This window comes from Pseudorca crassidens, chromosome 4 (genome assembly GCF_039906515.1).
Source record: "Pseudorca crassidens isolate mPseCra1 chromosome 4, mPseCra1.hap1, whole genome shotgun sequence".
Classification (NCBI taxonomy): domain Eukaryota; kingdom Metazoa; phylum Chordata; class Mammalia; order Artiodactyla; family Delphinidae; genus Pseudorca; species Pseudorca crassidens.
In genome coordinates, this window is record NC_090299.1 from 74,981,606 (window position 1) to 75,008,896 (window position 27,291).

The window sequence follows — 27,291 nt, forward strand, 5'->3', positions numbered from 1 at the left end:
ACTAGCAACTCTATGCCAATAAACTGGACAACCTGGAAGAAATGGACAAATTCTTAGAAAGGTATAAGCTTCCAAGACTGAACCAGGAAGAAACAGAAAGTATGAACAGATCAACAAGTAATGGAATTGAAACTGTGATTAAAAATCTACCAACAAACAAAAGTCCAGGACCAGATGGCTTCACAGGTTAATTCTATCAAACATTTAGAGAAGAGCTAACACCCATCCTTCTCAAACTCTTCCACAAAATTGCAGAGGAAGGAGCACTCCCAAACTCATTCTGTGAGGCCACCATCACCCTGATACCAAAACCAGACAAAGATACTACAAAACAAGAAAATTACAGACCAGTATCACTGACGAATATAGATGCAAAAATCCTCAACAAAATACTAGCAAACAGAATCCAGCAACACATTAAAAGGATCGTATAGGGCTTCCCTGGTGGCGCAGTGGTTGAGAGTCCGCCTGCCGATGTAGGGGACACGAGTTTGTGTCCGTTCTGGGAAGATCCCACATGCCGCGGAGCACCTGGGCCTGTGAGCCATGGCTGCTGAGCCTGTGCGTCCGGAGCCTGTGCTCTGCAACGGGAGAGGCCACAGCAGTGAAAGGCCCGCGTACCACAAAAAAAAAAAGAAAAGGATCATAAACCATGATCAAGTGGGATTTATTCCAGGGATGCAAGGATTCTTCAATATATGCAAATCAATCAATGTGATACACCATATTAACAAATTGAAGAATAAAAACCATATGATCATGTCAATAGATGCCGAAAAAGCTTTTGACAAAATTCAGCACCCATTTATGATAAAAACTCTCCGCAAAGTGGGCATAGAGGGAACCTACCTCAACGTAATAAAGGCCATATACAACAGACCCACAGCAAACATCATTCTCAATGGTGAAAAACTGAAAGCATTTCCTCTAAGATCAGGAAAAGACAAGGATGTCCACTCTCACCACTATTATTTAACATAGTTTTGGAAGTCCTAGCCACGGCAATCAGAGAAGAAAAAGAAATAAAAGGAATACAAATTGAAAAAGAAGAAGTAAAACTGTCACTGTTTGCAGATGACATGATACTATACATAGAGAATCCTAAACATGCCCCCAGAAAACTACCAGAGCTAATCAATGAATTTGATAAAGTTGCAGGATACAAAATTAATGCACAGAAATTTCTTGCATTCCTATACACTAATGATGAAAAATATGAAAGAGAAATTAAGGAAACACTCCCATTTACCGTTGCAACAAAAACAATAAAATACCTAGAAATAAACCTTCCTAGGGAGGCAAAAGACCTGTATGCAGAAAACTATAAGACACTGATGAAAGAAATTAAGGATGATGCCAACAGATGGAGAGATATACCATGTTCTTGGATTGGAAGTATCAATATTGTGAAAATGACTATACTACCCAAAGCAATCTACAGATTCAGTGCAACCCCTGTCAAATTATCAATGGCACTTTTAACGGAACTAGAACAAAAAATCTTAAAGTTTGTATGGAGACACAAAAGACCCCTAATAGCCAAAGCAGTCTTGAGGGAAAAAACCGGAGCTGGAGGAGTCAGACTCTTGACTTCAGACTAGACTACAAAGCTACAGTAATCAAAACAATATGGTACTGGCACAAAAACAGAAATATAGATCAATGGCACAGGATAGAAAGCCCAGAGATAAACCCATGCACCTATGGTCAACTAATCTATGACAAAGGAGGCAAGGATATTCAGTGAAGGGAAGACAGTCTCTTCAATAAGTGGTGCTGGGAAAACTGGACAGCTACTTGTAAAAGAATGAAGTTAGAATACTCCCTAACACCATACACAAAAATAAACTCAAAATGGACTAAAGACCTAAACGTAAGACCGGACACTTATAAAACTCTTAGAGGAAAACATAGGAAGAACACTCCTTGACATAAATCACAGCAAGATCTTTTTTGATCCACCTCCTAGTGTAATGGAAATAAAAACAAAAGTAAACAAATGGGACCTAATGAAACTTCAAAGCTTTTGCACAGCAAAGGAAACCATAAACAAGACCAAAAGACAACCCTCAGAATGGGAGAAAATATTTGCAAACAAATCAACAGACAAAGGATTAATCTCCAAAATTTATAAACAGCTCATGCAGCTCAATATTAAAAAAACAAACAACCCAGTCCAAAAATGGGCAGAAGACCTAAATAGACATTTCTCCAAAGAAGACATACAGCTGGCCAAGAAGCACATGAAAAGCTGCTCAGCATCACTAATCATTAGGGAAATGCAAATCTAAACTACAATGAGTTATCACCTCACACCAGTTAGAATGGGCATCATCAGAAAATCTGCAAACAAATGCTGGAGCAGTTGTGGAGAAAAGGGAACCCTTTTGCACTGTTGATGGTAATATAAACGGATACAGCCACTATGGATAACAGTGTGGAGGTTCCTTTAAAAAACTAAAAATAGAATTACCTTATGATCCAGCAATCCCACTACTGGGCATATACCCAGAGAAAACCATAATTCAAAAGGACACATGCACCCCAATGTTCATTGCAATAGCCAGGTCATGGAAGCAACCTAAATGGATAAAGAAGATGTGGTACAACCTAAATGGGTAAAGAAGATGTGGTACATATAGTCCAGTGGAATATTACTCAGCCATAAAAAGGAACGAAATTGGGTCATTTGTTGAGATGTGGATGGATCTAGAGACTGTCATACAGATTGAAGTAAATCAGAAAGAGAGAAAGAAATATTGTATGTTAATGCATATATGTGGAACCTAGAAAAATGGTACAGATGAACCGGTTTGCAGGGCAGCAATTGAGACACAGATGTGGAGGACAAACGTATGGGCACCGAGTGGGGAAAGCTGCGGCCGGGCGGGGGTGGGATGGTGGTGTGATGAATTGGGCGATTGGGATTGACATGTATACCCTGATGTGTATAAAATGGATGACTAATAAGAACCTGCTGTATAAAAAAATTAAATTAAAAAATTAAAATATATATCTATAGTTAATGATGTATGTATTATATTTTAGTTGTATTTTAAATATAACAAATTTTCAGGGTGTTGTTTTTTTTCTCTTCATTTTGTTTAGTTTTTAAAGAACTTTAATCAGTTCACTTACTGTAAAAGCAGAGTTTCTGGGTTCAGGAGTGTATTAAGTTGAATCGTGTGTAATTGACTTTTTGGTAGGGCAAGCTTAATTTGATATGGTTCCACCTAATGTGTTGATTTGATGTGGAGGTGAGTAATTCTGGGATATGGCAGGTTTTTTTGGAAATATAACTGTCATGTTAACTAGTACACTAGGGGGTCAGTGACTTTCATCCATAGTCATGTCGTTTGAGTGGGAAAGAAATCCTCATCTACTTTAGTCTAGAGAAATCATCAGGCAGCTTAATCTTTATGGTGAGACTGGGCGGGGCATAATGTGATCTTTAAGATCTTGTTCAGTCCTATTCTGTGATTCTGTATAGTTTCGCTACTCTTTACAGTATATTCAGGAATAGGACACAAATGTTAATGAAAGAGAAGGACAGCCTCCAATCTCTCCTCTGTGGTAGATTTGTGCCCTAACTAGTATGAGCCCCAGAAGACCAAGACAGTAGAAGATAGCCCTGATTTATGCTATGGATCTTTTATTCATGAAGTTCACAACTTTTAAAGTTGTATTATTTCTTAGGTCTTCATGGAAGTTCCGGGAAATTAACTGGATCTACTTCTAGTCTAAATAAACTCAGTGTTCAGAGTTCAGGGAATCGCAGATCTCAGTCATCTTCCTTGTTGGATATGGGAAACATGTCAGCCTCTGATCTCGATGTTGCCGACAGAACCAAATTTGATAAGGTAAAATAAAATAACAAGTACTTCTTAAACATTACTATTAGTTTTCTAGCATCAGTTTGTTATTCCTTTAATTGTGTTCAAAGATTTGGGCTCCGTTGGCTCTTTTAATTAACCATATCTTACTTTACAGTTCTGAATCTGAAAAAAATAGTCACATGTCAACTGAAATGTGATTTATCAATTAAATGACATAACAGTTTTATTAAAGTTTGTTATAAATCATAAAGTGCTTGCAATCATAAATCCAGTTATTTGAGCAACTACAGAGTAAAGAGGAAATAGCTGTTATGAAGCTAAACTGTTCTCTGCAATGCATTAAATAAGTTTAAAAAGTTTATCTCGTAAAGCAGTTATACTCCAATAAAGATGTTAAAAAAAAAAAGTTTATCTCTGTGTTCCTCTTTCCAGATTTTGAGTAAATAATTGTTGTGAGTTTTATTTTAAGTATGTTCTGGCCCTGTTATGCCTTGATAATACTGTATTGTCCTTTCAATCTTGAAAGTGTTTGTTTTGGGGATTCTATTGAGATTATAGATGAAGCATCCCTGGTCCCTGCAGAAAAGTAATTAAATGTGGAATGTTATTTTAAGCATTTTTGTTCAGTTCTTTGTAGGATCATTTTGGTTTTCTTCAGATCTTTGAACAGGTACTAAGTGAACTGGAGCCCCTGTGTCTGGCAGAACAGGACTTCATAAGTAAATTTTTCAAACTACAGCAACATCAAAGCATGCCTGGAACTATGGTATGGCTCACATTTATTTATTGGCTAGTATTTATGACCTGTAGCATAATTAGCCTAATTAATATATTGCCACAATTTCAATGTCAGAACAGAAAAAGACAAAATTTATAATTAAGGATTTTTAAAATACATTTTGTCATACAAGATACTAAAAACAATGATAGAGTTTGGGCATCTAATCTAATATTCCAGACTATTTTAGGCCTAAACATTGTCTAAATTAGTAAGGGGGGAGAGTGTCTGAATTTACTTTGCAAAAAACTTTTTTTTTTTTTTTTGGCTGTGCTGTGTGGCATGCGGGATCTTCCCGGAACAGGGATGGAACCCAGGCCCCGTGCAGTGGAAGCGTGGAGTCCTAACCACTGGACTGCTAGGCAGTTCCCACAACAAAACATTATTTAAAAAACAGTTTTAGTAATCATCAAGAAAAAATAGGATTAAAAAAATAAAAAAGATGTTTGTGTATATATACCATGGTCTTTATAAAAAAGAAAGTAAGAAAGAAAAAAAATGTGGAGGCCTCAAATCTGAATCTTATGGCTTTGTTACTAACTAGCTATGAGTCCTTAAAGCAATTATTTAATCCCTGTTTTTCCTCATCTGTGCAATAGGTATAATAGTACCTATTCATCATGCCTCTCTGATGGCATAAGTGTAAGAAAGTAAAATGAGAGATTTGTAAGAATATTTTGAAGAACTTAAAAGCACAGTGCAAATTGAGTGAGTTTTTTTTTAGATTAAGGTCATCTTAAAAAAGAGAACCAACATATCAAAAGCAGGCCTAAAATGAATGACAAATTAATTATTTTAAATGGTTAGGGATTTGTTGTTGTAGGTGGTCCAGGTAGTTAATATGTTTACTTGTTAGCTTCTGTAAGAACTTTCGATAGCATTTTTTAATACCAAAATTTTATTAAAATGATCATTGAGATTTCTTTAATTTTTAAAATTCTCTCTTGAAAGTTGTTTCTGGATGTTTTTGTTGAGCTGCCTTTCCATTCCCATGCTTCCTCTGAGCCTCCTCAACCTTCTCTCTCCTCCTTTCCCCTCATTGCACACACACAAACACAACTTCTCATGCCACAGTAATTCTAAGATAAAATCTAAGAACATAGCACTTCCTGAACATTCTTAAACAGCATCCTAAATTGTATAGTTTTGTCGGTAATACTGCCTTTAAAAATCATTATTTCTCATAATATATTCTCTCCTAGGAATTTTAAGACTGAGCAGGCTATTGCTATATAAACTAGTCAAATTGTTGGTCTTTTATTATGTAAAGTACCTGAATAATTTTTGCAGACTGAAGCAGAGGAGCTAGATGGAGGAACGTCGTCACGGCAACATAATGCTGGCACACCACTGCCTGTTTCATCTGAGTATGTGTTTGTTACTATCTGTTGTTTATTTTGGAAAAAAAATAAACTTTAAATTGAGCAGGAAGGAGTGCTGCTCAGTGAAGAGTTCACATGACTCTCCATAACTGACAGCACTCAGAGCATCAGCCTGTGTGCCCAATGTCTTATCGAACATCTTACTGAAGTAAAATTGGTCCTGTTTATGGCTCTTCGGCTCTTTTTGCTATAGCAGCCACAGAAATGCAATCAATTTTGATATTTGCTGGTAGGAAGTAGCATTTGAATTGCAGTGTATTTCTCAGAAATCACAAAGTACATTTCAGGACCCGGTTTTACAAATGACCAAGTTACTTTGAGTGATAAAACTTAACTTCAAAAAAATATGTTTATATTGGAAACCACTATAGGATAATTAGTTCATCATATTTGGACAGTGTTAGTTGAAATACCAAATTTTAGTCATTTTATGTATACCCGGGGGATAAAGTTGAAGATGAATACACCTGAAGCTTGTAATAACTTCTATATTTTGTATGTTTTCTGAACAGGAAAGATATGATTCGCCAAATGATGATTAAAATATTTCGCTGCATTGAGCCAGAACTGAACAACCTGATTGCATTAGGAGACAAAATCGATAGCTTTAACTCCCTTTACATGCTAGTCAAAATGAGTCATCATGTGTGGACTGCACAAAATGTGGACCCTGCTTCTTTTCTAAGTACTACATTGGGAAATGTTTTGGTGACTGTCAAAAGGAACTTTGATAAATGTATTGTAAGTTCGTTTTTTTTGTTTTGTTTTTGTTTGTTTTTTAATAACTTAGAATTCTAATTGTTGCAAAAAAAATGTATTTAAACCAAGAGATTTCCAGCTTTCCACTGTGGGATCTACTGCCCAAAGCTTTGAAGCAGAGTGTTGGCTACAATTTACATGAACAGAGCTAGTTGGATGGTGCTGTGCCATCTAGTTTCCCATCTACACTGTGAATCTTGGCAAGTTCTGGAGTAGGTGGCATAGAGGCAGCAGCTGCATAAGAGATCCACTAAGTAACTGAAATTTCAGTTGACTATTAATGACCATAGATTTAATGAAACAATTGAAACTATCACTTGAATTTATTGTTTTGCTTCTTTTAATATACTCCAATAAGATAATTAATAACTGGATTATTTTAATTGCTTACTTAAATTAGTTTATTAGTTTAATAGCTTTAATTAATAATCATATTGCTTTATTTTAAGAATAAATTGTTCTTATGTTAACTTTTGGCAATCACCATTTTCCTCCTTCTAATAGGGAACAAAGATCATTAACTTTTTTTTTTCCTGTTAGGTTTTGGTAAGCTTGTAGGTATGAACTGGACTGGGCCAGGTTCTAAAAAAAAAGTTTCATTTTATTAATATATTTAGTATATAAAAGTGGATATTTGTTATCTGAATTTTTCTACTATGTAACCTCTAAGTTAAATCCAGCTTTTGAATAGCCATAGAAGAATGGGAGGATAATAAAAATATTAAGGGCAGTTAAAATCCATATTCTTTTTTATACTTTCTAAAAATATTTATTGAGATTCTAAAAGTTTAAAAACAGTCTGTGTCCACTGTAGAAACTTAAATGTCACCTCAACAGTCTTGTTAATCCTCCTTCCCTACCAAGTGATTTCACTTGGCATTTGAAGTATTATGAAATTTAACCATTTAAGGCTTATCCTCTTCCCTACCCTGCCTTCTCCAGAGGTGATGATAAACCTGGAAGGTCTGATTGCAAGCTGATAGCCAAAAGGAAAAGGAAGAACTACCAAAGGCTAAGATAATGAGTCCCATTTAACATAACTGGAACACTGAATCATGAGGACACTATATATTTACAGAATATGAAGGTTCTGTTGCTTTTATCAGGAAAATATAACTTTATATAATACCTCTCAACCCAATAGAACATAGTTGTTGAAAGCGTAAGATGTAGTATCAGGTAGATGTAGACATGGGTTCAAAAGAAGTGCTTAGCACATTGCCTGGCACAGAATAAGAGCTTACTAATGGATCACTTGTAATGGTGGTGGTGATAATAGTACTAGTAATTAATAATAGTTTATTAAAGAATGTTCATGTTACTCTCAAGAGTGGGAAGTGAAGAAATTAAGCAAAATTAACCTAGACAAACGTATAAACTCATTTTCTCCTAAATTGCATGTATTTCTAAAGGATATACCTCTTATCACCAAAGGGAGAAGGATGGTTCCTTCTGCTGACTGTCATCACTCTCTGTGTCTTATTTTAACTCACATCTTCTCAGTGTCTGGTTGATTGTGTTTGCTCAGTGTTACATGTTTTGGTACATGGGACAAGATCAGAACCTAGGGCATAATGAATGGGTAATGAATGGGTCTTTGTGTATTAAGACAGAAACATGAATGTCAGATGACTGCAGAAAGTGGAATAGATAGCACCTGAGTTTGGCACTTTCATCTGGTGGCCAAGCCCAAACTATTCTTCAAGGGACAGTGCTAAAAATGTTAGCCTAGCAAGAACCAGAGATAAAATTAGAAAGTAACTGACACATCAAGTACTACCAAGCTGGACTCTACAATCCGGTACATTTCTTAGCTGCATTTAGTTTGCTTTTCAGGATTCCTCACACTATAGTGACATGGATTTGCACTCTTAAACCTTTGAAAATGATAAGATTTGGCTGTCTCATCATTGTTTATTCTTGCCTTCTTTGTCATAGATTAATTAACCATATAAGCACAGGTTTATTTCTGGGCTCTCTGTTCTGTTCCATAAATCTATGTATCTGTTTCTGTGCCAGTGCCATACTGTTTTGATGACTGTAGTTTTGTAGTATAGTTTGAAACCAAGGAGCATAATACCTCTGGCTTTGTTCTTCTTTCTCCAGATTGCTTTGACTATTATGGTCTTTTGTGTTTCCATACCAGTTTTAGAATTATTTGTCCTAGTTCTGTGAAAAATGCCATTGGTATTTTGATAGGGATTGCATCGACTCTCTTGATTGCCTTGGGAAGTATGGTCATTTTAACAATATTAATTCTTCCAGTCGTTGAGCAGGGTTTATCTTTCCATTTGTGTTGTCTTCAGTTTTTTTCACCAGTGTCTTACAGTTTTCAGAGTACAAGTCTTTCACCTCCATAGTTAGATTTATTCGTAGGTATTTTATTCTTTTTGTTACAACTGTAAATGGGATTGTTTTCTTAATTTCTCTTTCTGATGGTTCCTTATTAATATACAGAAACAAGATTTCTTTGTTATCTGCAATCTTGCTGAATTCATTTATTAGTTCTAATAGTTTTTTGGTGGCATCTTTAGGATTTTCTATGTATACTATCATGTCATCTGCAAATAGTGAGAGTTTTACATCTTCCTTTCCAATTTAGATTCCTTTTATTTCTTTTACTTACCTGATTGCTGTGACTGGGACTTGCAATAACATATTGAATAAAAGAACAATTACTTTTCTAATCCACATGTCATATGGTTTTCAGGTTTTACCCCCAAAACCTCAACACAGTGAAATTTTAGGTAAGAGTTGAAAATGATCCAACACTACTTGGCAATGTACTTCTTACTGTGAATAGATCTAGATAACCTGAGAAGTACACAGAACCATAATTGAACCCAGGGATCATTTTGAATCCAAGTGTCTAGATTCTGTCTATATGAAACATCCCTTTTGCACTTTGTCACCATCATACAGAAGCACTTTGCTTACAAATTTAGAATAAGTAACTAATAGATACATGGAAAATTATATAATGCAAATCCATGGTAGAAATGCCTGTTCTCCTTCTCTGTCCTCATACCCCAAAAATACAGAACTTCTCTATCCAAACAAGTTTTAGGCTGCTATGATTTGGAAATAAGCTATGGTTCTCAAACTTGACCGCATAGCCACCAACCAGAAATAATCTTGAGAAATCCCGTGTGTGCTCTGATATCTGCTCTGTCCCAGAATGGGCAATCACTGTACACTTATCTTTCGTAAATGATAAAAATGTTTATTGGTTGTTTTTACTTTAAACAAAGACCTGAGGTTCACAAGCTTTGATTGCATCTTGTTTTAAATAATTTGTATATTTTTTTGACTTTATTTTCTTATGTAAAATATATGTACTTTTTAATCTGTAGAAATAGTTTTTCTTAGTTATCTGTATTGTATTCATCTTTATTTAGTAAACATTCAAAATGTTCTAGGTATTAAATTATGTCCTGTCTCTATGATGTATGCATTTGCTTTAAATTATGTGCTGTTTCTAAGTTGCTTGGCTATTTTTCTCCCTTGCGTTCTGCCTATCTTTAGAGTAACCAAATAAGGCAAATGGAGGAAGTAAAGATCTCAAAGAAGAGTAAAGTAGGAATTCTCCCATTTGTTGCTGAATTTGAAGAGTTTGCTGGACTTGCAGAATCAATCTTTAAAAATGCTGAGCGTCGTGGAGATCTAGATAAAGCATATACTAAACTTATCAGAGGAGTGTTTGTTAATGGTAAGCTTTTGTTACATTCTAAAGAATTTTTTGGTTGGTTTTCATTATTTCTGGTATGTTAGAAGCTGGGGACAGATATGTTCATTATTTTCCATGTTCTATAGTCTTTTTTAAGTTTTCTGAAATTAAAGATTTCTTAAATTTGAAAAATAAGCAATACATAAAACCCATTTGTATTCACCAGGAACCACTTATATTTTAGGGTTCATATGTGCTTATCACTATGCAAAATTGAAATTCATTGTTTAAACACAAAAAATGATCTCCTGGATTACATTGCTTTTTAGCAAGAGTCTTCCAGAGATGATCAGCAGTGATGTCTGTGTAACCTTAAACAAATCAATTCACTTCTTTAGGCCTGTTTTCATATGTGTCACATAAGGTAGATTAATGCTAAAATACTATAATTCACCATCTTCCTATGTCAGATCACACAATTAAGTTACAGAAACAGTGTGGATGTGTTGTTTAATTTGAAATAAATGATCTGATTGCATCTATTCAGGAATTTTTAAAGCTAAAACATTGACAGGAAGTGGAATGATATCACCAGTTATAGATAACATATTTTCAGTGGAAACAGGTTTAGGGGAAAGATAGATAAATTATATGATTGAATGTTTGTATGGTTGATAGTTCTTTTAAAATTCAAAGTAGCTTTGCTTTTTCTAATTGTAAAGTAATATATGCTCATTACATACCCCCAAAAATCAGCAAACTGATTTTAAAAATCAAGAAGAAAATAAGGATAATTTGTAATCTAATCATGAAAAGATAACATTTAATTTTTTCCCTGCTAAACTTTTGAGTATATCTCTCTCACTGGTGTATATGTACATATTGTGTGTGTGTGTGTTCTCTAATTTTAAAAGTTTTATCATACCTTACACACTGTTTTGGAACCTACTAGACTCTGTACTTCTAGTGTCTTCCCTTGTCTATTAATATAGATAACCATAATCATTTTTAATGATCGCATAGTATTCCATGTATCATTATTTATTTACCAGATCTTTTGTTAATAGGCATTTAGTTTGTTTCCAGTTTCCTCCATATATTTTTGTACACTTGTCCAATAATTTCCTTAGGATCAATTATTAGAAATGGAATTACTGGGTCAAAAATTTTGGGTCTGTGTTGAGGCTTTTGCCAAATAGCCACACAGAAAGATTATACCAGTTTAGCGCTTTGAGCATTTGGTGAAAGTTTCTGTCACATCTGCATCAAAGCCCAATATTACTAGGTATTATCAATCTTTTTATTCTTTGTAAACCTGAAAGACTATAAATCAGTTTTGTTTATGATATGTTTTACCGTGCAAGAGCTTTCAAATTTTATTTGAAATATTTATTCATCATATTTATTTGTCTTTCTCTTTATGATCCTAAGTTTTGTGCCATTCTTAGAAAGTTCGTACTATCAAAATTATTTCTTTAATTTACTTTATTTTTCTTAGTACTTACGATTATATTCATTTATTTACTTGCTTTTAACATTTTAAGTACTTGAGCAATTTAGAATTTGTTTGTCTGAAAGATGTGAAATAAGAATCCAAATTTAGTGTATTCAAAAGGACCAGCTAGTTGTCCTAAACATTTTGAATAATTCATCATTTCCCCACTGATTTGAAAAGCCACCTTTATTCTATACTAAGTTTCCATATATATATATATTTGGGACTGTTTTAGAATGATTTTTTATTAGGTTTAGGTAGATGTGAAAATCCTTCAATACAATATATTTTATTCTATTAAGTCCAGAAATGTGCTTACTTCTTAAACTTACAAATGAAAAAAATCCTGTAAATTTTTCCTAGCTAAATATGGTTATACTTATATCAGGATGTTACTATGTTTTTTCTGTTTTCATTTTAGTGGAGAAAGTAGCTAACGAAAGCCAGAAGACGCCCAGGGATGTAGTCATGATGGAAAACTTCCACCATATTTTTGCAACACTTTCTCGTTTGAAAATCTCATGTCTAGAGGCTGAAAAAAAAGAAGCCAAACAAAAATACACAGATCACCTTCAGTCTTATGTCATTTACTCTTTAGGACAACCTCTTGAAAAACTAAATGTAAGTATATTTTCATTCAGTATATATTTCCTGGTTTTGAACCTGTGTACATATGAATAACACAACAGACATTTGTTTTAAATTTGCTCATATATTGATGCAGGAGGATAAGGAAGGAGCAACTCAGATACTTAAGCTGCCAGTGTGCCAAGACACTGCTAGATGTTTTATATACATTATTTCTTTTAATTCCTATGAACAGTGATGTGGAGTAAGATGGTATTATCCCCATTTTACAAACGAAGAAACTGAAAGTAAATGAAAAGTTATAATAACTGGAAAGTAGCAAAGCTGGGGGGTGAACCGTAGATTTAGGCTTTTCCATTATACCAGACTCTTATTTCTTACCTCATAAATGACTAACCTTTATCCCTAGTTCAGATGAAGATTTTGAAAACTTTATCAAGATAAAAGGAAAACCAAAAATTGTTTGGTTCGTTGCCTTTTCTTTTCGCTTCTTTTCTTGAGCTCTCATTCCCCAGAGCAAGTCTGATCATTAAAAGTGAGAAATGAGGGACTTCCCTGGTGGTCCAGTGGTAAAGAATCCACCTTCCAATGCAGGGGTCACGGGATCGGGGAACTAAGATCCCACATGCCACGGGGCAACTGAGTCCGCGTGCCACAATTACTGAGCTCGTGCACCTCAACTAGAGAGCCCGAGTGCCGCAAATTACAAGAGCCCACGTGCTCTGGAGCCTGTGCGCCACAACAAAAGAGCCCGCATATCACAACTAAGACCCAACACAGCCAAAAAATAATAAATAAACAAAATAAATATTTTTAAAAAGTGAGAAATGATAGTTTTAGAGAATTGTGCAACATAGTAGAAGCTTAAATGGACCCTTCTAACTAACTTTGTCCACAGTATGATTAGTCATCTTCTATAAGTTTTTAACTTGAAATGAGTCAAATAAAAATTATGTATCTGTTGTCAATAATTCAAATAATTGTTTTGATTAAAAGACATTTAATCAGATGCAGAACCAGTTCTTTCTAAAACTTAAGAACAGACAGATATCCCTTTAGGGTAGAAGGTTGGTCTCAGACCTAAAGCCTGCATGATACTTACCTGAAACATAGAGGCATTTCCTTTGAAATCAAATTTAAAGCACAAACATTGATAGACCCCTTATTATTTAACATCGTTATGGAAGATCTATTCAATGCAATAAGACCAAAACATAAAGATATACAAAGGAGAGTCAAGGTTATAATTACCTGTATATAATATGTTGGAATTATTTTATGTGGTAAAGTAATAGGATTCAAGATAAATATATCAAAAAATAGTTTATTTCCTATATGTTATAATAACCAATTAAAAGTCTCCGTAGAAACAAAATTTTAAAATTACCAGGGATAGACTTGTCCAAAAATTACTGTCAAAAAATTAATAATTTATAAGAATAAATAAATAATAATTGCTAAGAAAATTTTAGAGAAAAGTAATGACTGGATTTGGCTTGTCGGTATTAAGTCATATTGTGCTCAAATAAAGACTTGCCAGTCAATATGCATATTAAAAGACCAATTATAATTAAAAGACAACCTGAGGAGAATATTTGTAACACCATGTCAGTATATTTAATCTAAAAGATCTTTTTAAAATCAATGAGGAAAGCACTAAGACCTCAACATATAAATGGGCAAGGGTTCTGAATGTACCACTAAGCATCTGAAAAGCAGGTTAACTTCATTTATAGCCAAAGAATTGTGAAAAATGACAAACTTTTTTCACTTTTTAAAGTGGCAAAGATTTGTTTTTTAATTGTGCTAATGCTGATCATAGTATGGTAAGATAGAAGTCTCATATACTGTTGACAGAAATATAAACTGATTGATATATAAATATAAACTTCTCTGGGAAGCAATTTGTGTATGTATATGAAGAGTCTTCAGAATGCTTAACAATTATACTCCTCAACTGAGGAATTATAGTCTAGAAATTTATGCTGGGTAGTAATCAGTAATGTGGGTAAATACATTAAAAGTTATTTGTGACAACTGTATTTATAAGAGTTTTTTTTTTTTGATGAGTAGATTTTGCTAACTCCAAGAAAAAAGAGTGAAAAATATTAAATACCCAATACTGGAGGAATGAATAAACAAATTGTAGTTCAGTCATTGGATGGAACATTATGCAGCCATTAAAATGTATACTTTGGGAAAACATATAAAATATTAAGTGGAAAAGCAGCGTGCAAAATTATAATCTCATTTATGTACTCACATCAAAAGACTAGCAGGAAATCTAAAACGTTGATAGTGGTTATCTCTGAGTGGCATGATAATAGCTGATTATTATTTTATCCTTTATATTTTCACACATTGATTTTTACATAATGAATATATACTATTTTATAATCAGATTTTTTTTTTAATTTAAGTGGTAATGAAAGCAGTTCTTAGCCATTATTTCTTTCCATTTCCTCGAAGCATTTCTTTGAAGGCGTTGAAGCTCGGGTAGCACAGGGTATAAGAGAAGAGGAAGTAAGCTATCAACTTGCATTTAACAAACAAGAACTCCGAAAAGTTATTAAAGAGTATCCTGGAAAGGAAGTAAAAAAAGGTCTAGATAACCTCTACAAGAAGGTTGACAAACATTTATGTGAAGAGGAGAACTTACTTCAGGTATGCTTTAGTTCTTTGAACCATCCTAGATTGCACATCCTTACATATATCGCTTTTCTCCAAAATATTCCTCTAGAAATACTGTGCATTTTCTAATTTTAGGAAATTAGAAAAGGAGGAAAGTTCCACAAGGTACAGACCAGATTAATGAATTGTGAGGGGAAGAAAGGAATAATATTTATATAAGTTTATATGACTATTCCTGTTTATTTTGTATTTCTTTTTTATTGTTTTGAGGCATTAAGTTGTTTTTCTTTTGTTTGGGGATGGGTTTTTTCGTTGCTTTTTTGTTTTGTTTTAGTTTTGAGGGTGGCAAGGAAATGGAATGGTGTATAGTACAGTGGAGTGATTCTGAGCATAGGGGTTGGAGCTGGAAATGGTTTCATAATCTGGCTCCAGATAAAGCTTCATGGTTTGGGGCAAATTACTTCACCTCTCTGAGCCTCAATTTCCTTATTTGAAAAGTAGAAATAATACCTCTCCTGTATACTGGCCACTACTATTACTGTCATTGCCATTTTATACATGAGAAAATCAAAGCTAAGAGAGGTGGAGTAATATGACCGTGATCCTATAGCTAATGAATGGTAGAGTCAGATTTAAACTGCCAACTGAGCCATCATTCTTTATAAGCCATACTAAAAGGCCCAGAGATGAGTGAGAATAATTCTGATTTTAACACCATGGAAGGCTTCATGAAGGAAAGCATTTGTGTTAGCCTCTGAAAGTCAGATACTAACTTAACAGATAAAGTAGGAGAAGTGGCCTTCCAGGTGGATGAAACACCATGAGCTAAAAGATGAGAAGCAAAAAAGTGTAAGTAAAACTGTTTAGTAAATAGTCTTAAGTTGTCTATTAGGAATTTAGGGTTTATAAGGAAAAATCCCCTCAACTGGCAGATAGGGATGATTTCATAGTACCCACCCTCACCAGGTTGTCATGAGACTTAAAAAGGATAATGTATACATAAAGCACTTTGTACTGTGCTGATATGAAATAAGTCAATAAATATAACCTATTAATATTAGCTAATACGTCAATGTGTGTATCAGATTCTGTCTTGATAGTTGTCTGCATCGTGATTTCCACTTCCAGATTATAAATTCCTTCGATTGCAGATGATTGGTCTGACTCATCTTGGTGTCCTCCATGGCATCAAGCAGTGTTTTGCATCATCAATTTTAGATAAAGAAATTGTTAAACTTTCATATGAAATGAAAGTTAGGCATTCAGTGTTGCATTTCATTTAATCATTAGTCTTAGTTTCATACATAGTTGTGCATATCCACATCGGTGTTGGATATTGGAGTAAATATAATAACAGCTAAATGTAATGAGTGCTTACTGTGTCACACTGTTCTGAGCACTTTACGTGTATCCACTCATTTAACCTCACCTGAAGCTTGTGAGGAAGGTATTTTTATCATTACCCCAGTTTACAGATAAGGAACTTGAGGCACAGAGCAATGATGTAATGTACTCAAGGTCACAAAGCTTATAAGTGGAAGGAGCCAGTTTCTATCTCCAGAATGTATGTTCTTAACTATTATTCTAAATCCTTAGAATATATCCTGACATTATTTCTACATACTTGACTGTATTATTTCCATTCATAGTTTAACGACTCTTAATTTCATTTTTATTATAGGTGGTGTGGCACTCCATGCAGGATGAATTTATACGCCAGTACAAGCATTTTGAAGGTTTGATAGCTCGCTGTTATCCTGGATCTGGTGTTACAATGGAATTCACTATTCAGGACATTCTGGACTATTGCTCCAGCATTGCGCAGTCCCACTAAACCTTACAAAAGAAGAAAAGATAAATGAAAAAAGCACTCTGAGTACACCAGACACTATTCAAAAACATCAAGCAACCGTTTTGAGAACCAGACTTAAAATTTTATGTATGAATGTCAGATAAGTGGGTAGTACCATACCACAAATATTCAAAAGCGAAAGTACCAACCTATGTGGCAGTTTCATTTGCCCAATAGGTTGTGTACTAAAAGCATTTATCTCGGGCTTCCCTGGTGGTGCAATGGTTAAGAATTCGCCTGCCAATGCAGGAGACATGGATTCAAGCCCTGGTCCAGGAAGATCCCACATGCCGTGGAGCAACTAAGCACGTTTCCCACAACTACTGAAGTCCGCACACCCTAGAGCCCATGCTCTGCAACAAGAGAAGCCACTTCAATGAGAAGCCTGCGCACCACAACGAAGAGTAGCCCCTGCTCGCTGCAACTAGAGAAAGCCCACATGCAGCAACGAAGACCCAACGCAGCCAAAAATAAATAAATTAATTAAAGCATTTATCTCATCATAAATGCCTTTATCATTTTTCCAGACTGTCCAGGAAATTTTCCTGTATTGCCTCGCTTCTTATATTTAAGAGTGGTTATCCTGGGCTTCACTGGTGGCGCAGTGGTTGAGAGTCCGCCTGCTGATGCAGGGGACGTGGGTTCATGCCCCGGTCCTGGAAGATCCCACATGCCACAGAGCGGCTGGGCCCGTGAGCCATGGCCGCTGAGCCTGCGCGTCCAGAGCCTATGCTCTGCAACGGGAGAGGCCACAACAGTGAGAGGCCCGCGTACCGCAAAAAAAAAAAAAAAAAAAAAAGAGTGGTTATCCTATGTGTAATGCATTGGGAGTTCTTCAGCTTTACTAATTCAGTATTGCTTACAAATGTTACTACTAAAATTTTGTATAGAACTTTTTCCCTCTCACTAATGTATATATGGATAGGGATCTTGTGATGATCAGTTGTAAACTTGAAATTTGAGGATTATGTGACTCTGTGTAGCAGTGAATCTAAAATAAAGAAGTTTTCAAAAAAATTAAAATCTGGTCGTATTATTCTTAGATCTATCATGCTATCATTTGTATAAAAGCAAGTTCTTATAAAATCAGTATATAAAAATGAATTACATGTCCATTAACCATAAACCACTTAAAAGTATAATAATAAGAAAAATAAAGGCATTTATAATAGCATTAAAAACATTTAGTATTTAGGACTAAGTCTAACAAAACATGTGCTATGGACTGAATTGTGTCCCCTCAAAATTGCTATATGGAGGCCCTAACCATGCCCTGCCGTGTGACTGTATTAGAGATAAGGCCTTTAAGGGGGTGATTGAGGTTAAATGAGGTCATAAGGGTGGACCCTGATCCAGTAGAACTGGTACCCTTATGAGAAGAGACACCAGAGCCCTCTCTCTACAATGTGAGGACACAGCAAGAAGGCAACCATCTGCAAGGTAGGAAGAGAGAGACCACCAGAACACAGCCATTCTGGCACCCTGATCTCAAACTTCCAGCCTCCAAAACCATGAGAAAATAAATTTCTGTTGTTTAAATCACCTGATCTCTGGTATCTTGTTATGGCAGCCTGAGCTGACTAACACAAGATGAGTATAAGACCTTTATGGAGAAAATTATAAAATTATTAAAAGATATTTTAAAAGTCTTAAATAAGTAGAGGATGATTTCATGTTTCCAGATAAGAACACATAACATGGTAGAAATGAGAGTTATTCCCAAATTTAAAAATTCAGTGCAAACTTCCAGTTTCCAGTCCAGCAAGTAAGAAGCTTGAAAGTCACCTCTCCATCCTAACAACAAGTGAAAAGCTGAAAAAACTTAAAAGCAACTTCTTAGATCTGTATGAGAAGCAAGGTCACAGGGCAAACCACTGCCGCAGTTGGAGAGATTAATAGGAGAACAGGGAGAATTACAACTTATTGAAACCTCCATAGGAACCAGTGCTAAAGTAGGAAAAAGAACTGTAATTGACAGCTTGCTGGAGATGAGTGTGGATAAGTCAGAGAAAAACTCTGGGGGAACACAGTCTTTGGGGGTAAAACTTTTGTGAGTTTTACCTCCTGTAGCTCTACCAAGTTCTCACATTGAATATCGGAGAAAAATTCCCTTGTGCTTCTAGCAAAGGGAGGGAAAAAGGAACCAATTCGAAATATGCCAGAATATTCTACTCTTAACAAAGTCTGCTGTCAGGAGAAATTATTTAACCAGAGCCCAACTGATCTGGGAGAAGGGAAATACCCAAATCCAGTTGGCTCAAGCCTTCCACATGGAATGGAAGAGAAATACCCAACTTCAGCCCACTCTAGTCATCCTTTTCCACCTAAAGGGGGAGAGGGCATTGAAAAGCACAGGTAAAGTTCACAGTCAAGAGTACAGGCTCATTAAAAGACTGAGACCTTATCTTAGGGCTATAGAGTGCTTCATCTCCCTCTACACCTCATCACCACATTACTAAGACCTATTTACAACAGTTCTTTTTACCCAGTACGTCATTATTTGACTACCAAGAAAAAATTATAAGACATACTAAAAGGCAAAAAACAGTTTGAAGAGACAAAACAAGCATTAGAACAGACTCAGATATGGCAGGGATGTTGGAATTATCAGATCAGGAATTCAAAATAACTATGATTAATATGCTAAGGGGTCTAATGGATAAAGTAGAAAACATGCAAGAACAGAAATGAAGAAGGCCTTTGATAGGCTTACTGAGAGACTGGACACAGCCGAGAAAAGAATCTCTGATCTTAAGGATATCACAATAGATACCTCCAAAACTGAAACACGAAGAGAACAAAGATTTTTTTTAAAAAAACAAACAATGTCCAAGGACTATGGGACAACTACAAAGGGTATAATGTGCTTGTAATGGGAATGCCAGGAGGACAAGAAATACAGAAAGGAACAGAAGAAATCTTTGAAACAATCACTGAGAATTAACCCCAAATCAATGTTTGCCACCAAATCACAGATTTAGGAAGCTCAGAGAACTACAAGCAGGATGAATGCCAGAAAAACTATATGCATATCATTTTCAAGCTACAGAAAAATGAAAGATAAAGATAAAAAAACTGAAAGAAGCCAGAGGGGGAAAAAACATCTTAGCTATAGAGGAACAAAGATAATTACATCCCACTTCTCAGAAACCATGCAAGCAAGAAGAAAGTGGAGTGCAATATTTAAAGTGTTGAGAAAAAAACCAACCTAGAATTCTGTAACCTGTGAAATTATTCTTCAAAAGTGAAGGAGAGAGAAAGACTTCCTCAGATAAACAAAAATTGAGGGGATTTGCTGCCAGTAGAACTGCCTTGCAAGAAATGTTAAAAGAACTTTAGAAGGAAAATGACACAGTTCAGAAACTCAGATCTGCATGAAGAAAGGAAGAGCATCAGAGAAGGAATAAGTGAAGGGAAAATTAAAACTTATTTTTCTTATTCTTAATTGATCTAACAGATAACAGTTTGTTCAAAATAACAATAGCAACAATGTATTCAATTATTTATGCATATATAAATATGCTTATGTATAAGTGAAATGAATCATAGCAGTGATAAAAAAGGATGAGAGGGAGGAATTAGGATTATTTTATTACTATAAGCTACTCTTACTATCCATGACACATTGTAGGGTTATTTGAAAGACTTGGATTAGTTGTATATTGCAAACTCTAGGGCAAACAAAAAGTTTTAAAAGAAGTATAACTGATATGCTAAGAAAGGAGAGAAAATGGAATCATATAAAATGCACAGTTAAAACTACAAAAGACAGAAAAAGAAAGAATGACAAAGCTAGGAACAAAGAACAAGGGCAACGAATAGAAAACAGTAACATATATGGATAGCTATTAATCCAACTATATCAAAAATCATTTTGAATGTCAATGGTCTAAATGCACCAATTGAAAGACAGAGATTGTCAGAGTGGATCAAAAAACAAGACCCAACCATATGTTTTCAAGAAATCTACTTTAAATATAAAGACATATACAGAATAAAAGCAAATGGATGGGAAAAAATATACCATGCTAACACTAATCAAAAGAAAGCAGGAGTAGATATATTAATTTCCGACAGAGCAGACTGCAGAGTAAGGAAAGTTATCAGGGATAAAGAAGGGCATTACATAATGATAAAGAGGCTAATTCTCTAGCAAGACCTAACAATCCTTAATGTGTATATGCCTAACAACAGAGCATTGAAATATGTGAGGCGAATACTAATAGAATTGCAAGGAGAAATAAACGAATCCACTATTATAGTTGGAGATTTCAGTATACCTTTATCAGAAATGGACAGATCCAACAGACAGAAAATCAGTAAGGACATAACTGAACTCAACAGTACCATCAATCAAATGGAGATAATGGACATCAATAGACTACTTCATCCACAACAGCAGAGTACACATTCTTCTCCTGATCATATGGAACATTCACCAAGATAGACCACATTCTGGACCATAAAAAATGGTTCAGAATAAATTTGAAAGAATATAAATTATCTAATGTCTGCTTTCAGATCACAGGAATTAAACTAGAAACCAAAAACAGAAAGATAACGGGAAAATCCCAAAATATTTGGAGATTAAAGACTCAATGCAGTTCCAGTCAAAGTCACAACTGTTTTGGTTCGGTTGGTTTTCGTAGGACCCAACAAGCTGTTTCTAAAATGTACACAGCGAAACAAAAGGCTAATAGCCGAGACAGTCCTGAAGAATGAGGTAGGAGGAATTTCCTTATCAAGAATTATAATTAAAGCAGTATTGTATTGGTGCAAAGATAAATAAATAAATAAACAAGTGGAACAAAACCAGGAGTCCAGAAACAGACCCATACAAATAGAGACCCTTGCTTTATTACAGATGTGGCATGGCAAATCAGTGGGGGAAAGATAGGCTTGGAATAAATAGTGCTGGAACAGGTTGTCCATAAGAGAAAAGGTAAAAATCGAGCCCTTATCTCACACCATGTACAAAATGAATTCCACATGGATTGGATTCCTAATTGTGAAATGTAAAACTATAGAACTTAAGAGAGTATCTTTTTACCTCAGGAATGGGAAAGATTTTGTTAAACAAGATGCAAAAATGCAAATCATAAGGGAAAAAAAGTTGATAGATTTGACTATGTCCAAATTAGGAACTTGTGTTCATCTTTCATGAAAATGAAACAACAGGCCACAAACTGAGAGACGATAACTGCAACACATATGACAATCAGCATCCAAAACTTATAAGGAACTCCTAAAAATCAGTTTAAAACAAAAAAGACAAACTAGGGAATTCCATGGCAGTCTATTGGTTAGGACTCCGAGCTTCCACTGCAGCGGGGAAGGGTTCCATCCCTGGTCGGGGAAGTGAGATCCTGCAAGCCACACGGTGCAGCAAAAATAGAAAAAGACAAACCAATAGACAAAAAGGACAAAAAAAAAAAAAATGTACAGGCATTTCACAGAAGAAAGTGACAGTATGACTAATAAGCACATGAAGCGTTCACTTGACATTAGGGAAATGTTTTCCCTGATTGAATTTAAATTAAATTTAAAAGGATGTGAGGTCAACAGAACACAAATGCTTCTGGAGGAAGCATAAGTTGGTATAATCACTTAAACAATTTAACACTGTCTAGTAAAGTTAAAGATGAGTGTAACCTATGACTCAGCAATTCCACCCCTAAGTCTGTGCTCCAACGCAGTCAATCTGAATCCAAACTACAGGTTAGAATCACCTGGTGTGCTTGTGTAATACAGATGCCTGGGACATTAAATTTCAGCTGAGCCAGGGTGGAGGGCAGGCATCTATAGTTTTTCAAAGCTCCCCAGTGATTCTGGTACTCAGTGTGGTTTGAGAATCACTGCCATAGAGAGACTCATGTACTTAGGTATTAGCACAAAGTCTTAACAAAGACCCTATCAGTACAGTTTGTAATAGCAAAAAATTGCAAATATCCCAAATGTCCATTAACAGTAGATGGATAAATTAAGGTATCTTCATTATATGCCAATACAGTAGTGAAAAATAGTGAATTTTATCTACATACAACAGTGCAGATAAATGCCAGGAAAATAATGTCAGATAAAAAAAAAAAATCAAAGAATACATACTGTATGATTCTATTATTATAAAAGTTCAAAACCCAAAATTAAACTATATGTTGTTTAGAGTTGCAAATGTGGTAAAACTGAAGAAAAGCAAGGAAATGATCATAAAATTCTGGAGAGTGATTAGGGACCAAGAAGGGAAGTTTATGGTACCTAGCAGGGACAGGATTTTTTTTTTTTTTTTTTTTGCGGTACGCGAGCCTCTCACTGTTGTGGCCTCTCCCGTTGGGGAGCACAGGCTCCGGACGTGCAGGCTCAGAGGCCATGGCTCACGGGCCCAGCCGCTCCACGGCGTGTGGGATCTTCCCGGACCGGGTCACGAACCCGTGTCCCCTGCATCAGCAGGTGGACTCTCAACCACTGTGCCACCAGGGAAGCCCCGGGCACAGGATGTTAAAGGCATATTGTCATGTTCTTTTACTTAACTGGGTAGTGGCTACATGGATTTCATTGTACCATGACACTTTATACCTTACATATACCTTATAAATCTTATTTTATATTAGTTCAACATTTAATTTAAAAACATAAAATCAAACTCACATATATGTGTGTATATATCTTTATTGATATATAATAAAACTTGAACATTTATAGATGGTGATCTGGAGCCAAAGAAGATCGAGTGACTTGCTCAGGGTCTAAGCCAAATATTAACAGAGCTGATATTCCACACAACAATAACCTTCCTCTCAAAGTGCTGGCCTTTCTTTTACCCTGTTAATAGCAGGAATGATACAAATATAAATATACTTACATCTAAGGACCAAACACTATCTAATATCTCCATTAACAGGCAAAGGTTAATTTTACCTGAGGTGGTATGGCAGGTAAAAGAAAGAAAAGGCAGTGGATGACTCCCATCAGCTATAGTTTTCTGGATCTTAAAGATCTATACTATTGTATACTAGATGGGATAGGGAAGGAGAAACAGAGAACTTTTTTTTTTTTGCGGTACACGGGCCTCTCACTCTTGTGGCCTCTCCTGTTGCAGAGCACAAGCTCCGGACACACAGGCTCAGCAGCCATGGCTCACGGGCCTAGCCGCTCCGCAGCATGTGGGATCTTCCCAGACCAGCGCACGAACCCACGTCCCCTGCATCGGCAGGTGGACTCTCAACCACTGTGCCACCAGGGAAGCCCGAAACAGAGAACTTTTAAACAAACTACTGAAGATGATAACTTAGAGCAGGGATCCCCAACGCCCAGGCTGTGGACTGCTACCAGTTCGTGGCCTGTTAGGAAACGGGCCGCACAGCAGGAGGTGAGCGGTGGGCAAGCAAGCGAAGCTTCATCTGCCGCTCCCCGTCACTCGAATTACTGCCAGAACCATCACTAGCATTACCATCTGGACCATCCCCCCATACCCCAGTCCATGGAAGAATTGTCTTCCACGAAACCGGTCCCTGGTGCCAAAAATGTTGGAGACCGCTGACTTAGAGAATATAAATAAATGAAAAAGTGCTGAGAAAGTAAAAATGGCTATGCCAGGAAGGTTAAATATGCAATATTAGAGTGGTGTCAAAGACATAAGATTATTTTCTCATAACTATCTGCTTTGGGATCCTCTACATCGGCACTTCTCAAATGTTATTGTACATAGGGAACAACCAGGAATCTTGTTGAAATGTAGTTTCTGATCCAGCAGATTTTGTGTGGTCCAAGATTCTGCATTTCTAGCAAGATCCCAGGTAATATCAATGCCGCTGGTCTACAGCCCACAGTTTGTGTTGCAAAGCTGAACAGTGATGTAGAGTTACATCATTCATACCTGTGAACAAATCAGGATAATTTGGGTTTTTTCACCTTTGGGAGATAGCTGACATTTATGCTTGTGGTTTTAAAAGAGTTCTCAGTTTGTAATATTTGGTGGCACCGTGATACCATGGTATACTGCTCACTTAATCCCTGACTGAGTATAGTACTAAATGCATTTAGGAGGGGGAGCATTCAAAAGACAGTGGGGTAGATGGAAATGGGGAGAGGTATATATGAAAACGGACAGGGAAAGCAGGTGCTAACAATGGCGAATACAGCAAGCAAGACAAAGCAACGTCGATCTATGAGCAAATCACTTGCCCAACCATCTTGAAAAAGCAGCTTCTGTGAGATCAGCATCTCAATCAATTTCACTTGCAAGATGGTGAATCCTTCAAGAAGTTCCAGCCTAGTTAGCTGGAGGAGAAGGTAGTGGAAAAGAAATTAAGAAATTGAAGGAATGTGCTCTAATCTGAATTTTATACTTGTCTCCATTTAATTTTAAACAGTTAGCCTTTCCGAATCTCCTGTAAATTACATTGCCCTGTAATTCTCTCGTACGAGCCTATTCTTTTACTTCATGGCATTTACCATAATATGAAATATGTTTATTTGTCTTTCTACTTCTTCAGTGTCTTATCTCCCCTACTTAGCCTGCAGTCTTTATGACTAGAATCAAGATTGTTCTGTTTACCAGTATCTATCTAGCACACGTAAGTACTTAATAAATGTTGAATTTAAAAAGTAAAAAGTGGGACTTCCCTGGTGGTCCAGTGGCTAAGACTCTGAGCTCCCAATGCAGGGGGCCCGGGTTTGATCTCTGATCAGAGAACTAGATCCCGCATGCCGCAACTAAGAGTTCACACGCCACAACTAAAAAAAGAGCCCGCACACCACAACTAAAAGGATCCCACAGGCCGCAAGGAAGATCCCACATGCGGCAACGAAGATCCCATGTGCCTCAGCTAAGACCCCATGCAGCCAAATAAAAAATATTTTTTAAATAATAAATAAATAAAAAGTAAAAAGTGAACAGGGAGACCTGAACTGTTAATGCATGAAAGGAGGAAACCTTCATGTGTATTTCTTTACGATTCTCTTCCATGTTTACAGTACAACCATATTCTTGAAAGTAAGTTGCCTTAGGGCAGAGGCTCTGCCTGCTTTGTTCACTGCTTGAGCCCAGCACTTAATGTGCCACCTTGCTTTAAGTGCTCAGTAACTAGATGTGGAAGATAATGTTCATTCTAGGTGCTGAGTGAAGGAACTGTTATAAGGAAATTGAGCCACAAGATAAAGCAAAAAGGAAAACTGCTCTACTCCCTGTTTTTATACAGGGTCTTGCACAGTGATATAAATTCAACAAAGACTTGATGAATTAAATTCATGGAGGACCTAAATAAACAATGTCTTCTGTAGATTTCAGATACGCTCTTTTTGGCAGGAGGGTTTTCTAGATCTACTGTCAATTCCTCTGATAGATACTGTGGGCTATGGCGTCTGCCTACTCTTCCTTGCGAACAGAGCTCTGCTTGTTACAGAGTAGGAACATGCCAGAAAAAGTGAAAAATCAAGGTTGGCGTAAACCCTTGGATCTCAACCTGCTGCATATTACAGTTGTTGGGGAAATGTTTAAAAATACTGATATCTGCACCCCACCCCGGCCAAATAAATAAGAATTTCTGAAGGTGGAGCCCAAGTTTTTACAAACCTCCCGGGTGATTATAATGGGCAGCATGTTTGCCCTGGTCTAAGCCTGCCATGACTATCCAGCTCTCCTTTGCCTGTAGTTAATTTAGGAATATGCATCCATGCGACCCAGTTCTGGTCAGTGAGATCATAAGAGAAAAATCTGCTAAGGGGTCCTAGAAAAGATTTTGCACTCTGACATAAGAGGAAGTTCATAAGATATGCAGGGTCTTTATCCTCTATGTCTTCTTCCTTCTTGGTACGTTGTGATATGAAGAGATCATGAGGTAGGAGGATTACCTGAGCCATCAAAGAAAATGTAAATCATGGAATGATACATGTCAAAAAATAATATGTATATAAACAGTAGAGAGAGTAGGTACAATTATTTGAAATTTTAGGGTATTGAATTTAATTTCTTTAATGATTATTTAAATGTTACTATTAATCATTAGAGGTTTCTCTTTAATTTTCACTGCACAATCATGATCCTTTTAGCTTTGTAGACGATTTAAATAATCATATTGCAAACAGGTCTGAGAGTTCTTTGGAAGAAATTTTATGTTATTTTATTAGAATTTAATATTTCTTTCATTTGCTATAGTTTAAAAGAGCCCTTTAGCTTTGGATATTTTTCTGGACCAACAGTTCTTATTTTACTCCCCCAGACTTTGCCAAGCTGTAACTAAGCCAATATCGATTCTCTGCAACTACTTTGAGGTCAGGTTGACAGTCAATATTGTAGCACTTAGGG

The 27,291-nt window shown here is 36.0% G+C and overlaps 1 protein-coding gene across 8 annotated transcripts in view; it reads left to right on the forward strand.

Annotated features, from left to right (window-relative positions):
• EXOC1 (exocyst complex component 1) overlaps window positions 1-23,636 on the forward strand; it is a 65,901-nt gene extending 42,265 nt beyond the window's left edge. For all 8 annotated transcript variants that reach the window (XM_067736061.1, XM_067736064.1, XM_067736065.1 and 5 more), the window contains 8 exons: window positions 3,697-3,860; window positions 4,495-4,602; window positions 5,905-5,981; window positions 6,509-6,737; window positions 10,281-10,464; window positions 12,339-12,538; window positions 14,975-15,169; window positions 16,818-23,636. In XM_067736061.1, the coding sequence (XP_067592162.1) occupies window positions 3,697-3,860; window positions 4,495-4,602; window positions 5,905-5,981; window positions 6,509-6,737; window positions 10,281-10,464; window positions 12,339-12,538; window positions 14,975-15,169; window positions 16,818-16,970 (1,310 nt within the window). In that variant the 3' untranslated portion in view covers window positions 16,971-23,636. The remainder of the gene's footprint in view (window positions 1-3,696; window positions 3,861-4,494; window positions 4,603-5,904; window positions 5,982-6,508; window positions 6,738-10,280; window positions 10,465-12,338; window positions 12,539-14,974; window positions 15,170-16,817) is intronic.
• The last annotated feature ends 3,655 nt before the right edge of the window (window positions 23,637-27,291 follow it).